Raw genomic sequence first — 14,693 nt, 5'->3', positions numbered from 1 at the left:
GCTGGCAGATAAGAATAGAAGGATTGCAACATCTGCTCTCGAAGAAATAAACCTGGCAAAAATCATTAAACAAGATAGTATTGCGATAATTATTCTAAAAAACCAGGCATGCATTTTGACAATTGTTGTATAAAATATCATACATCACTAACTTAGAATATAGATGCGTTAAATGCGACCAAAAACATAACCCAGGCGAATCCGAAAAAACAATCGCAACTCTAAGATACCTTCGCCAAAATCCAAGAATACCTCCTTACTTGGAGGCTCAAAATTAACCCTTTCAGTACTACCGCCGCCTAATAATGGCATCCACGAAACATTTTCTGCGTTCTACCGCCGCTCATTGGCGGCATTCACGAAACGTTCTCTGGGTTCTACCGCGGCTCATTGACGTTATCCACAAAACGTTCTCTGGATCCTACCGCCGCTTATTGGCGGCATTCTTAAAAAGTTACGTGGGTACTACTGCTGACCCTTAACGGCACCCACGGAAAGTTATGTGGGTATGATTACTCTCAATAGTGCGAATTACTTTACTATATAAGCTACGAAAAACAAATTGGTATGTTTGCTCATATCGTATGTTTGCTTAATTTTTGAAATATATAATGTACAATTTCAATTTAGTTCCCTTCAGGATGAATGTAAAACGTTTGAAAGGAGAACAATGGATAAAGGAAATCATTGGTTCAAAAAGTGATTCTGATGAAGAAACCGAATATTATTGCCAATGAAGTGATCTGATTGAAATGAATTTTATATGCTTTCCACTATCCATACCGCAGAATTTGCAGAAGTACCGAAAAAGTCGAGAAAAAATGAATTTATTCTAAAATCCAAATGTGTAATAGTACATATTAATAGTACATATTCCAAAAGATGATAACCTCGGCCATACTTGGAAAAAGGTTTAGTTACGATTCGTTAATTTTTATCAGTTTTATACGCCATAGATTATGGTAGCAAATAGAGTGCATTATTGGCATTTCATGCTTTTCTTTTTCCGAAAGGGTAAAAATGCTACACAGGCGGCAAACAAGATATGCGCTGTTTATGGCGAAGATGCTGTAGCTGAAAGAACTATGCGGAAGTGGTTTCCTCGGTTTAAAGCTGAAAATTTCGACCTTGAAGATCAAGAACGCCCAGGTAGGCCGTCCACCACAGACGAAGATATGATTAAAACAGAAATCGAGAATAACCCATGCTCAACATTACGTCAATTAGCAAGAATGCTAAATAAACCAAAATCAACCATCTACGATCATACTGTGAAGCTTGGCTATGTAAACCGTCTTGATGTATGAGTTCCACACTAATTAACAGAGAAAAATCTGTCAGCCCGCATCTCTATTTGCGACTAGCTTTACAAGAGCAACGAGGGGACACCATTTCTGAAGCAATTAGTGACGGGGAATGAAAAATGGATAATTTATAAAAACGCTCAGCGTAAAAGGTCGTTGAAAAACGCGATGAACCACCTTTAGTCATCCCAAAAGCCAGTCTTCATTCGAAGAAGGTAATGCTCTGTATCTGGTGGGATTGGAAAGGAATCCTTTATTATGAGCTTTTACAAAATAATGAAACAATAGATTCTGCAAAGTATTGCTTTCAATTAGATAAGCTGAAGACATCAATCGAACAAAAACGTCCAGAAATTGCGAATCGAAAAGGCGACGTATTCCATCAGGACAATGCCCGACCTCATGTGTCTTTGACAACTCGGCAAAAATTGTTGGAGTTTGGTTGGGATGTTTTACCCCATTCACCGTATTTGCCAGACCTTGCGCCTTCGGATTTCCACCTTTTCCGATCATTACAAAATTCTCTTAATGGAAAAAAATTTCAACTCTTTGGTTGAGATAAAAACTCATTTAGACAAATTTTTTGCCGAAAAACCTGAGAGATTCTGGAAGGACGGAATCCTCAAATTGCATGAAAGATGGAGAAAAGTTGTGGAACAGAATGGTGCCTGTATAATTTAATAAATGTATACCTATATTTAAATTAGCTGCGTTTTAATTTTCCTAAAAAATCGACACGAACTTTCCAGGCAATCCAATATTATCGACACAACTCGCACAAGTTTGAAGTGGTATCACAAATACTTTTTCCACTTGATAGATGTTTGCGTCTGGAACGCATTCTGCCTGAAGCGGCATGCTTCAGGTCGCTATAGAATAAAGGAGGAAGGAAAGAAAGGAAGGAAAAGAGAGGGGAAGAACGTTTCGTCCTGGGCCTGCTAGTGGACTCATCAGTAAGGCTTCCTAGCAGACCCTGCCTTAGACGCTGGGATATTAGGGACAGTTCAGAACTTCTATATATTGAAAAGGATAGGTTAGCGAGTACTTTCAGGAAATTGTAGGCTGTGCTGTCCCTCTAGTGGCAATAGTCGAAAGGCCGCCACATGCCTATATAAGGATACCACAAAAAAACAAATCACAATGGCGAAATTTCACCTTCAATTGATTAGGGAAATATTACAAGAATACCACAAAAATTAAGAATATCATCGGTGCAGCAGGTCAGGAAATAATTATGTCACAAAGCTCACAGGAAGACATTTTCCTTCGATATACCGGTCGGGGAAGAAAAATCGAAAGCGAAGGTGCGCTGTATGTACGGTTGGTGGTGAGACGCGAATCTAAGTATCACTGTGAACAGTACAATGTGTCATTTATTATATATTATTCCACTCTTAGTTTTGTTATTTATTACGTTCCACTCTTGGTATTGTTATCTATTTTAATTTATTGTTATTAATAATATTGAAACATATTATTTACTTAATGCGTTGTAAAGAAATAGATATGATTATAAAACGTTAAGCGCCAAGCCTGTTTTGTCTGTCTTTCCGTCTGATCCGCGAGATAACATTCCGCTGAAATCGGATTTCGGCCGAGGATTTGTTTAGGTTACAATAAAGTAGTATAAACATTTTAAAAATATTTTTTAAATCAAGATTGCGCCAAGAATTTCTTTGGATCTATCCAACAATAAGACAATAATTGCGCTAATCCAATACCTATACAATTTATGCGCGTTTGGAGGGAGAGAGTTGTGTTGTGTACTAAAGTGAATCACAAATTCCTTCGATAGCTTTATTTGGTATCTCTGATTCTCGCCTCCAATTCTATATTTCTACCTTGTAACTTGTCGAATGTTGTTTGCCAATTTTTACATTTGCTTATAAGCATTTTGTTGCACCCGTACGTTTCGGTGATTGGCCACCGTACATATTCTGGTAAGCCAATCACCTTACCTGTTTGTGGGTGCCGCCCTTCTTGTCGCTTAGGAAGGGCGACACGGACGTCGACGGGGGAATTGTTGTTAACTATTAATTTTCAGTAATGTAGCGGGATTTCCCGAGGTTCGCTTACCTGGAGCCTAACGGTCATGGCCATATGGGCCGCCGGGCCCAGGTCCCCGGTAATCCTCGGTTTATGGCGTTATGGACGTGCTATCGAGGACGTTGACTAAAGTTTATTTTTCTATTACTTAAAAATATTAAAAAGCTAAAACGTCTCCTCAAAGGTAGCTTGCTTATCCTGCACACCGTAAACTGTGCTAGCTATTTCTACAGCGAATATTACTTTATTGTTACTGCTGCCAGCCGCTACACGCGTTTTAATCAATTTTTTAGTATGAAATTTATGGAACATTCGGAAGCGCAGAATTGTACAACTGATCTTGACGAGATATTAAATGTTGTCGACGCGTTAAATTCTACAGAGTTCACAGAATCCGTAGCATCATCCAATTTTAAACATTTGGAAACATGATTATCGTGCAATGGATCTGCCAGAATCAAATGCATTCGAATATGTACACGGTTATTTAAAAAAAAAAATTTAGTATACAAATTGTGTATACAATTTATAAATAAAAACAAGATTACTTTAAATTGTAATTGTTCCTTCCTAACTGATGAAAATCAGGAAGGCAATAATATTTGGAACTTTGAATATGGCAAGCAGTTAGTTTTGTGATTACATTAAAAAATTAGAGGAAATATTCGTTAAAAATATTGAGAGCAAGTGTTCTCATAAAAATATTGCTTGGTTATTTATTTCATTTAGTGCAACAGATAAACTTTGAACAATTATGCCCAAACGTCGCAATGATTTTTTTAATAAAATTATATCTCCGCATGCGCATATATTAAGCATTAACGGGATATAACAAAGCGTAGAAAAATAGTAACAGAAACGATGGAAAATTATTAACTATTTTACATTTATAAATTTTCCTTTCAACCGTTATTCTCTTTTTTTTACAATACGTTGCAACGCGTTAACGTCACAAGTTAAGAATTTAGAGAATGATTGTTCTCAAAAAAAATATTGCTGGTTATTTATTTCAGTTAACGTAAAAGATAAACTTCGAACTATTATGTTCAAATTTTGCAACTGTTTTTTTTTTCATACAATTATATTTTCATATGCTTTACGACATCATAAGCCCTTCTCCATTCTAAAAGTATGTATTTAATTTAATATATGTATAAACGCGTACTAGAGAAATTTGTTGTATTATTCTTGTTGGAATAGCAAATTACAAAAATTAATATTTCAAAAAGCAATCTTAAAAGGGTAGAAAAGTGTTGTTTTTTTTCATGCAGAAAAATTATGTAATTGAATTTCTAATGCTTCTAAATATTATTCTTAATTTAATAATATTAAAATAATGTTGGAAATAAAACTTTTGAATAACTAAAAATTGAACATTCATCGATCTGCTTGGGATATTAAATTGGTTAGCTGATAATACGGTTATATGTTTTAACAAAGTTCACCGTAACATCCTTTGTAATTCTATACGAATTTGATTTCAATTAAAATGTTTTATTTTAAACTAATATAGGCATGATACAAAAAAATTATGTGTCAGGATGCAACTCGCTTAGTAGAGTAACGTTCAGCCAGGTATTTGTTCAAATAATTCCTAGAAAAATAAATTTATTGATTTGTTATGTTATGCATCTTAAACTATACACTCTTTCCTTGATAGTTATGATTTTTGCATTATTTTAATCCTTGTAAGGCATATGCCAGAAACAAAACAATACAACTGTAAAGCATGGAGTGCATACACCCCACGCTGCCTAAATGGAAAGTCCTTAAAAATACAGTCTACATGGGAACATGTTAATAGAACAGCCCTCCGCAAGGTATTCTTTATTCTAAATAACCATTTATAAACCGAGATTCAGTAATTGTAATTCCATTCACGCGGAATCCAACAGTATAAGTTTCAAAGTATCGTCTATCCAACAATATAAATTTCAATTGTCGTCTATCCACCTCTGATTCAATGCTTTAACAATTGACAATATATCACAAGTGGTTTGCTCTTTAAAACATGACAAGTAAGGGAAGATAATCATAATAAATAAATCTTTAACAAAACGAATTTAGAAGCAATTAAAAAAATGTGACTATTAATTAATATACTTAAAGTAGAATTTGCTTAAAGTATTGAGTGTAATTTCTGCCTTTGTATAAATTGTGTTGATTTGAACCATGTAACCTCCATTTATTACAAACATATGAAGCACGTTAAGTTACTAATTATTCTTCAGTCTTTCAAATTGTTTCAGTGAAGTTAATATTTATAACATACACGCCTACTCATATAAGGTAAAAATCCTAACTATTAGAGCCGACTTAATCATTGGACACTATCAATAATATTTGTCGATATTGAATTTTAAAAAACTATACATGAAGCTGAGAAAATAAAAAATTATCTCTACTAACTTTTTACGTTGCCAATCATTTAAAAACCTATGAAACACTGCAGAGAGAGAGGAACATAATAAAGATTAAAAAGTAATTGTAAAATTATGAAGAGATCAAATGATAAAATGATAAGAAATCAATTAATGGATTGTAAATCTATTCCAAATCTTTGCAAACAGAATAGAAAATGTATTTAATTAATATTAATATAGGAAAGAAAGAGCTAGAAAAATAGAATTATAGATTAGAGAAGAACAAGGAAGGCAAAGAAATAGACAAGCCGGAAATAATTTGGAAGAGAGAATAGAAACTATGTGAAAAAGTTTCCCGAATTGAATTGAATTGAAAGTTTCCAGAAGAATGAAGAAAACCCTGCTTTATGACAATACAACATTGTATTTTATATTATTTAGTAAGCCTTTACATTTTTTATATTAAATTCATATCCATTTTCAAATTTTTAAGATTGTAAAGTGTGAAAAACTGTTCATTTTTATCAACCATTTCCATTAGAATTCTTTAGAAATATAATTTTATTCTGTCTAATCACTCAACCAATTTATCATGGTGTCATACACAAATTTTAATACTTCTTTTTAAGAAAATTATAGGTAACAATATACATTATGACTGAAAAATACTCCATCTTATTTTAAATTATAAACAGTTTTAATCATTATAACCATCAGTTTAAAAGTGTAATTACTAGGACATTACCTTATTCATTTCAGCGCAGCTCATTCTTTAGCACAGTATTTTTTAACATATTCTTAGTTTTTAAATAACTTTTTATGCTTCAGTTATTTCTTAGTTTAAATAATAAAATAAGTATTAAATAATATACCAAGCGTAAATATGATTATTTACTATATATATATTTAGGCACTACACATTCCCTGTATTTAATGTTATATATAAGTAGGAATAATTTAATTACTATATTGCTTATTTTATAAGAATATAAACCATTTTTTGTAGATTAACTAACTAAGTAGCTTAACTAATATTCTAACACTTTTGTACATTCTATTACTTATTAATTCTAAACTATTACTTTAAGAGCAAAATAGCTTTGCTCTATATATAAACTACTGAAGTATAAATTTCCCTTAGTAGAAAGTTGTATTTCAGAGTCTTAACATCTAAAATTTAATACAAAAAAGAGAATTGTTTTGACAAAATACAATTTGCAATTTATCATAAAGATAACAATTATAAATATTAATAAAATGTATAAAAAAAAAGGAGACCAAATTGAATTTAAAGAACCATCTCAAATTCTGAATGAAAAGGAAAAAAGAATAATAATGTAGAAAATTACAAAACATCTCCATGTAAATGCTTCACACAATTAGCTTCAGAAATTCATCATGAAAATTAGGAAAAAACAGAACTTAAAATAGAGTGATAAGAAGAGCATAGAGTAATAAGAAAAATGAATTTAATGAATTTAATGATCCAAGATCAAATGGCAAAGAGAAAGTTACAAATAAATGAAATAAATAGAAGAAAAGGGTCGATTTTTACCAAAGAGTTCATTAAAAAATTTTCAGCTTGATGGAAAGATATTATTTTGCTAACAAGAGTAGATTTTTGGTTCATAATGAAAAAGTATAATAGTATGGAGGCAAACAAATAAAAGTTTGTAGTTAACAAATGTAAAATCTACTTTAAGATACGAAGAAGGTTGTACAATTGTATGGGTATTCGTTTAGCCTATCAAAATTGAGGAATTTGTATTTATCAAAGACATTTGAGATCAAACTAGGTATCTGAGACTTCTAGAGAATAATTGTTGGAAATGTTTAATTTATTGCGCCATAGGGTATAAGTAGTCATGTCCTCTACTGAGTTATAATTCCATCCAAGAACTGTATATACATTTCTGCCAAGTATGTGTCTATGTACTTCTCATAATAAATTTTGTTCTGTTTCTAAGCACAGGTGAAGCTGTTTCTTTATTTATCCCAATGTGTTACCAGCAATTACAGTGAAAACACTCAAAATAACCAATAATAATTTTCTAAAAATTGTATGGGAATAAATGAGAATAACGTAAGAATCCAAAATACATAAAAATTTTATCAACATAATGATCCTAAACAAAAAACAAGAATTATGCAGAAATATTTGTACTACTATTGTTTGAAAGTTTTACATCCATTTCCAAACTTAAACCCTGTAAAAAACACATAGGACATATTAGAAAAATGGAAATAAATTCCAAAATTGAATTGCAAATAAAGCTGGAAGAAGACTGCAGCTCTATTTTTTCAAAATATTAACAAAAAATTATTCTTAATGTGCTTAAATACTGTAAGATTATTAATCCGTTTGGATTATATGACTACCTGTAATCGTACATGTTCCTATATAAATTATATTATGAGTTCAGCTGGTAAGCTTGCACTGATGTATTCAAATGTATTCAACTTCTTTCCTAGCTCTTAAATAGCTCGGAAATGTATTCTATACTAATGTACAGAGACGTAAAGCCTTCTCAAAACTATCTTTTTTTTATATCTTACATGATTTGCTTTAAGGAAAAATGATTTCATTTTCTTCATACCTTAAAAAGCAGCCGCAAGGAAATCTTCCTTTTGTCATATAATACAATCATATTATGACATTTTTGGTAAAGAATTGCTTCTAGTACTACACATTCAAAGTTTCAGACAAAAATATTTACTAGTTGCTTTTATATGACATTTTAGGTATTGCTATGCTACTATCCCTCTTGCTGAGACATTTGAATCAGATTTTACAGGATACTACAAGGTATTTAAATGCATTACCATTGGATTAAGTCAAGGAGATTTGCAATAAAATTTTAAAATCATAAATTTTTATAAAATTTACGTACAAAATATTTATTTAAAAAAAAAAACTATATATTATCCTATTAGTGCCAGTCGTCCCAATATAAGGGTTTATATAAATTTTTTGCAAATCCTTCCTGTTATCGCTTGGTCTACATATACAAATGAATTGGTGCGTTACTTTAGTTTATATTATATAGTTATTATTATATTAGTTTATATTATATAGTTATTATTATATTAGTTTATATTATATAGTTATTATTATATTAGTTTATATTATATAGTTAGTTATTTAGTTATATGGTTAGTTATATAGTTTATACATGTATGTTACATATGTATTTTGTGTTTAGTTACACAATTTTCATTCGTCAGCTTCTCTGTCTGCATTAGTGGGTTATTGAGACAACTTTTTGTCTAAAATGTATATTACCCCTAAATGTTATTGTCAGAAAAAATTGTTCTGAATTTCAAACTACTACTTTTTTATCAAATAAGTAACTCAGTATTTAAATTATTCTTACTTATATATAGCAATAAATACAGGCAATGTATAGTGTCTGTAATTAGTGTGAGTAACCGTAGGTACATATGTATGGTAGGTACATGGTATGTACAGAAACTTTTACCATTTTCTAAATCACTTTTCGTGCAACATATAACATTACAATTCTCCATAAACTGTTTCACTAACCTTAAAACAATGGGCATGTTTTTGTTTGTGCCTCCAGCAGCAGTAATACAGCAATCAATTTACATTAAGCCTCACGAAACAGCTACGGCAGTTTCCAATTCGCGTGCTTCGATGTAATAATCATAAACGTAAAAGGTTTTGTACTAGATAGCTCTCAGCACTAGATAGCTCTGTAACAGATACTTCGATATAGAAGAATACAAGGGGATAAAGTACCTTGAAAAGAATGTTCTCATAAATTTTCGTTCTAATACCGACACAAATTTTTCGCGGCAAATGTGAAAGAATCTTTTGTTCCTTTTGGTTTTATTAACACCACCTTAAACTACACTTAACCTAAAGCGTAACCTACTTTACAGGATTGGTTATTTACTTTACAGAGATTTATCCTAGGGATTTTGGTGCTGCATTTTGGTACTGTTGTATGGGAAAACTATCGCTATAATACCACAGTATACAGTAGCGCAACTGGCCCGATTTTGTTACAAAATTTAATGCGCATGCGCGAAACAGGGCACCGAATCGCAGTGCCATCTGAACTTCTGCCTCACTTGCTCTTTAGTTTTTCTTTCTCTCTCTTTCTTAGCAAACAAAAAGACGATTGAATATCTAACCAAACCTGAAGCTGAATTTGGAGGGAATTCAATATCTATTGAAAGCTGCTTGAAAGCGTTGAAGCACGTTCAAGCTATTTCGAAGATTTTAGGAGAAAAAGGAAAGGAAGCAAAAAAGAATCAATTTAAAATAGTTGTTAATTTCTAAAAGTATTTTGATTAATAATTTAAGGGAATTGTTAATTTATATAAATATTTTAAATTATATATTCTCTTTGGAAGCACTTTGATCTTAGCTTTGTTTCAGATGTTGCTGCACTAATTTTATAATTAAAAAGTGGACATAAGAAAGAAGTCAAATTGTGCAATACTGGGATGCTTAAAACAATTCAACGTGAAGCAACATTATTTTAAATTTCCAAAGGAACAAGACAGGTATAACATGTCTCATAATATGCCTTATGATTTTTTGATGCCATGCTTCTTTTGAGTAGTATAATATAAATATATGTAATATATAAATTAATATGTTATTGATAAAACTAATACAATTTTATATTACAGATGGTTGAAATGGTAGATGCATGTAAAAGATATGATCTATTATCTAAAGGTCCACAATATTCATTTAACAATATTCGTCTGTGCCATTTACATTTTGAGGACAAATTATTCAGAATTAATAAAGTTAGAGCTAGCCTTCATCCAGATGCTGTTCCAACACTATTATTGGGACGTGATACTAAACAACAGTAAATTTAATAATAATTGTTAGTTTGACATAATTTCATTTAATGATTAAATTATTTGACACAATTTAATTTAATAAATAAATTCTTTTCAGAGATAATACAAATGTAATTGCAAAACAAAATGTAGCTACAGAAAAAGAAGAACTATCTAGGTATGTGAAATTGTATTTCATATTTTTTTGTTATAATTTTATATACAATTTTATAGTTCTATAATATATATCTCTTTTGTTGTAGTAATACATATGCAGAAGGGGCTATAAAAGTTGAAGAAGAGAATAGGTAATATATATTAATAAAATAATGAATTTATGTATTTTTAATTAGTAAATTTATAAATTATATCTAAATTGTTTTCAGGAATACAAAAACCACTAAAATAATTCTGCCAACTTGCCATTCTGCTGCTAGTAATTTCGAGACAGAAGTAATGAAACCGTAAGTTTATACTTTTACTGTATTTTATTTTATTTTATTTCATATTATTTTGTTGTTTATTTTGTGTCAGCTAATTTATAATTATATAATTTTATATCATATATTTAAAAATCCTTTTTAATGAATCTAACAGATTTGAATATTACAGAGGCACATCTGCTGAGGAGCCAGGAACAAGCCTGATGACGACTCATACAAAGAGATCATTAGATGATAGTTTCAGAATAAAAAAATTACGTGAACAAGTTAAAAGATTAAAAACGCAAAATAATGCATTGCGTACACAAATATAAATCAATCAAAAGATTGTACAATGAAAGTATATGCAATTTTATTTTTTGTTTTTTGTCTCCTTTTTTGGTTTGTATTGAGGTGGATTGAGTAGCTGAAATATGAAACAAGAAAGGAGTTGGAAGAAATGAAAAATAGGTTGCAATATATATATAATTGTATACTGTTATATAGTTTCGTTACTGTATACTGTGATAATACCATCACGGTTCAACATGAGTTTTATGCTTATTAATTTCTACTGGTTTTACATTAGTTGCTGTCAGTCGAAGTCGTTTGGAAATAACTCGTCGAGCGTAAAACTTGCCATTTCAATATTTTCGTTTCTGTCGTTCTTTTTTTCTCCTTGCACCCACACAACACACGATAAGATGGTGCCGACACTGTGCCGGCACCACAGTATACAGTAGCGAAACTCTCTGTCGGCACCTTTGATGTCGGTGTACCATAAAATTGAGTGCGCATGCGCGACAGAAGCTACCTAATCGCAGTGCCACCTGGATTTCAATCTCACTTGCATTTTTTTACTCTCTATCTGCCCAACTTATTTTTACGTTTAGTTAATCAAAATTTAATAAAAATAATAAATGTATTATTTCTAATACACTGAAAAACAAGGAAAGAAAGCAAAAATCGAAAAAATATAAAATTCACATATATATATATATATATATAGTAACATGTGTATTTTATATTTTTTCGATTTTTGCTTTCTTTCCTTGTTTTTCAGTGTATTAGAAATAATACATTTATTATTTTTATTAAATTTTGATTAACTAAACGTAAAAATAAGTTGGGCAGATAGAGAGTAAAAAAATGCAAGTGAGATTGAAATCCAGGTGGCACTGCGATTAGGTAGCTTCTGTCGCGCATGCGCACTCAATTTTATGGTACACCGACATCAAAGGTGCCGACAGAGAGTTTCGCTACTGTATACTGTGGTGCCGGCACAGTGTCGGCACCATCTTATCGTGTGTTGTGTGGGTGCAAGGAGAAAAAAAGAACGACAGAAACGAAAATATTGAAATGGCAAGTTTTACGCTCGACGAGTTATTTCCAAACGACTTCGACTGACAGCAACTAATGTAAAACCAGTAGAAATTAATAAGCATAAAACTCATGTTGAACCGTGATGGTATTATCACAGTATACAGTAACGAAACTATATAACAGTATACAATTATATATATATTGCAACCTATTTTTCATTTCTTCCAACTCCTTTCTTGTTTCATATTTCAGCTACTCAATCCACCTCAATACAAACCAAAAAAGGAGACAAAAAACAAAAAATAAAATTGCATATACTTTCATTGTACAATCTTTTGATTGATTTATATTTGTGTACGCAATGCATTATTTTGCGTTTTTAATCTTTTAACTTGTTCACGTAATTTTTTTATTCTGAAACTATCATCTAATGATCTCTTTGTATGAGTCGTCATCAGGCTTGTTCCTGGCTCCTCAGCAGATGTGCCTCTGTAATATTCAAATCTGTTAGATTCATTAAAAAGGATTTTTAAATATATGATATAAAATTATATAATTATAAATTAGCTGACACAAAATAAACAACAAAATAATATGAAATAAAATAAAATAAAATACAGTAAAAGTATAAACTTACGGTTTCATTACTTCTGTCTCGAAATTACTAGCAGCAGAATGGCAAGTTGGCAGAATTATTTTAGTGGTTTTTGTATTCCTGAAAACAATTTAGATATAATTTATAAATTTACTAATTAAAAATACATAAATTCATTATTTTATTAATATATATTACCTATTCTCTTCTTCAACTTTTATAGCCCCTTCTGCATATGTATTACTACAACAAAAGAGATATATATTATAGAACTATAAAATTGTATATAAAATTATAACAAAAAAATATGAAATACAATTTCACATACCTAGATAGTTCTTCTTTTTCTGTAGCTACATTTTGTTTTGCAATTACATTTGTATTATCTCTGAAAAGAATTTATTTATTAAATTAAATTGTGTCAAATAATTTAATCATTAAATGAAATTATGTCAAACTAACAATTATTATTAAATTTACTGTTGTTTAGTATCACGTCCCAATAATAGTGTTGGAACAGCATCTGGATGAAGGCTAGCTCTAACTTTATTAATTCTGAATAATTTGTCCTCAAAATGTAAATGGCACAGACGAATATTGTTAAATGAATATTGTGGACCTTTAGATAATAGATCATATCTTTTACATGCATCTACCATTTCAACCATCTGTAATATAAAATTGTATTAGTTTTATCAATAACATATTAATTTATATATTACATATATTTATATTATACTACTCAAAAGAAGCATGGCATCAAAAAATCATAAGGCATATTATGAGACATGTTATACCTGTCTTGTTCCTTTGGAAATTTAAAATAATGTTGCTTCACGTTGAATTGTTTTAAGCATCCCAGTATTGCACAATTTGACTTCTTTCTTATGTCCACTTTTTAATTATAAAATTAGTGCAGCAACATCTGAAACAAAGCTAAGATCAAAGTGCTTCCAAAGAGAATATATAATTTAAAATATTTATATAAATTAACAATTCCCTTAAATTATTAATCAAAATACTTTTAGAAATTAACAACTATTTTAAATTGATTCTTTTTTGCTTCCTTTCCTTTTTCTCCTAAAATCTTCGAAATAGCTTGAACGTGCTTCAACGCTTTCAAGCAGCTTTCAATAGATATTGAATTCCCTCCAAATTCAGCTTCAGGTTTGGTTAGATATTCAATCGTCTTTTTGTTTGCTAAGAAAGAGAGAGAAAGAAAAACTAAAGAGCAAGTGAGGCAGAAGTTCAGATGGCACTGCGATTCGGTGCCCTGTTTCGCGCATGCGCATTAAATTTTGTAACAAAATCGGGCCAGTTGCGCTACTGTATACTGTGCCGGCACTGTGGCAACACTTCTGGGGGGGTGTCAGCAGATCCGTAGCCATTTGTGACCGCATTCGTTAGCTAAAATGCCGGCACGCGATGCCAGCACGTTCTACTCACCAGCGTAACACGCGCGTCTTCGTTCCATTCAAACATTTTTTCTGCATTGGCGTAGACGTCACATTTGTTAATGGGGAATCCGTTTTTCTATATAAATAAAATCCGTCAGAGTTCAGATGTCCACATACGAGTACTGACACACGTTTTGGTAGTTCTTTGCCAACAGTTATAGTTACTGAGAGAGCCATATATATTTTTTCAATTCGTCAGAAAAATTCATGCCAATAAAGAATGTTAAATACGATGGCAGCATATTAATATGTAGTAAATGATACATTTACTTATAAAATGTTGAACTAATTAAGTTACGTTTACTTTACTAGCGTATCACAATTTTCAGGTGAAAATATTGAACGTAATTGTTTCTTTT

At 30.9% G+C, this 14,693-nt stretch overlaps 1 protein-coding gene across 1 annotated transcript; it reads left to right on the top strand.

Annotated features, from left to right (window-relative positions):
- The first annotated feature begins 752 nt into the window (after positions 1-752).
- LOC143432451 (histone-lysine N-methyltransferase SETMAR-like) lies at positions 753-1,487 on the top strand. Its single transcript, XM_076909119.1, has 4 exons — positions 753-810; positions 868-911; positions 957-1,301; positions 1,365-1,487. Exons 1-4 carry the CDS (start codon positions 753-755, stop codon positions 1,485-1,487), a joined length of 570 nt encoding a protein of 189 aa, XP_076765234.1.
- Positions 1,488-14,693: the final 13,206 nt, after the last annotated feature.

This window comes from Xylocopa sonorina, unplaced genomic scaffold (genome assembly GCF_050948175.1).
Source record: "Xylocopa sonorina isolate GNS202 unplaced genomic scaffold, iyXylSono1_principal scaffold0273, whole genome shotgun sequence".
NCBI classification, from domain to species: domain Eukaryota; kingdom Metazoa; phylum Arthropoda; class Insecta; order Hymenoptera; family Apidae; genus Xylocopa; species Xylocopa sonorina.
Note: the sequence above shows the minus strand (reverse complement) of the source record. Positions and strands in the feature narration are given on the sequence as shown.

Excerpts from the sequence above, each read along its gene's own strand:
- LOC143432451 (XM_076909119.1), top strand. The coding sequence starts at position 753 with ATGAATTTTATATGCTTTCCACTATCCATACCGCAGAATTTGCAGAAG. Across the intron at positions 811-867 it reads TTTGCAGAAGTACCGAAAAA|TACATATTCCAAAAGATGAT; the intron begins GTCGAGAAAAAA and ends ACATATTAATAG. Across the intron at positions 912-956 it reads TCGGCCATACTTGGAAAAAG|ATTATGGTAGCAAATAGAGT; the intron begins GTTTAGTTACGA and ends TATACGCCATAG.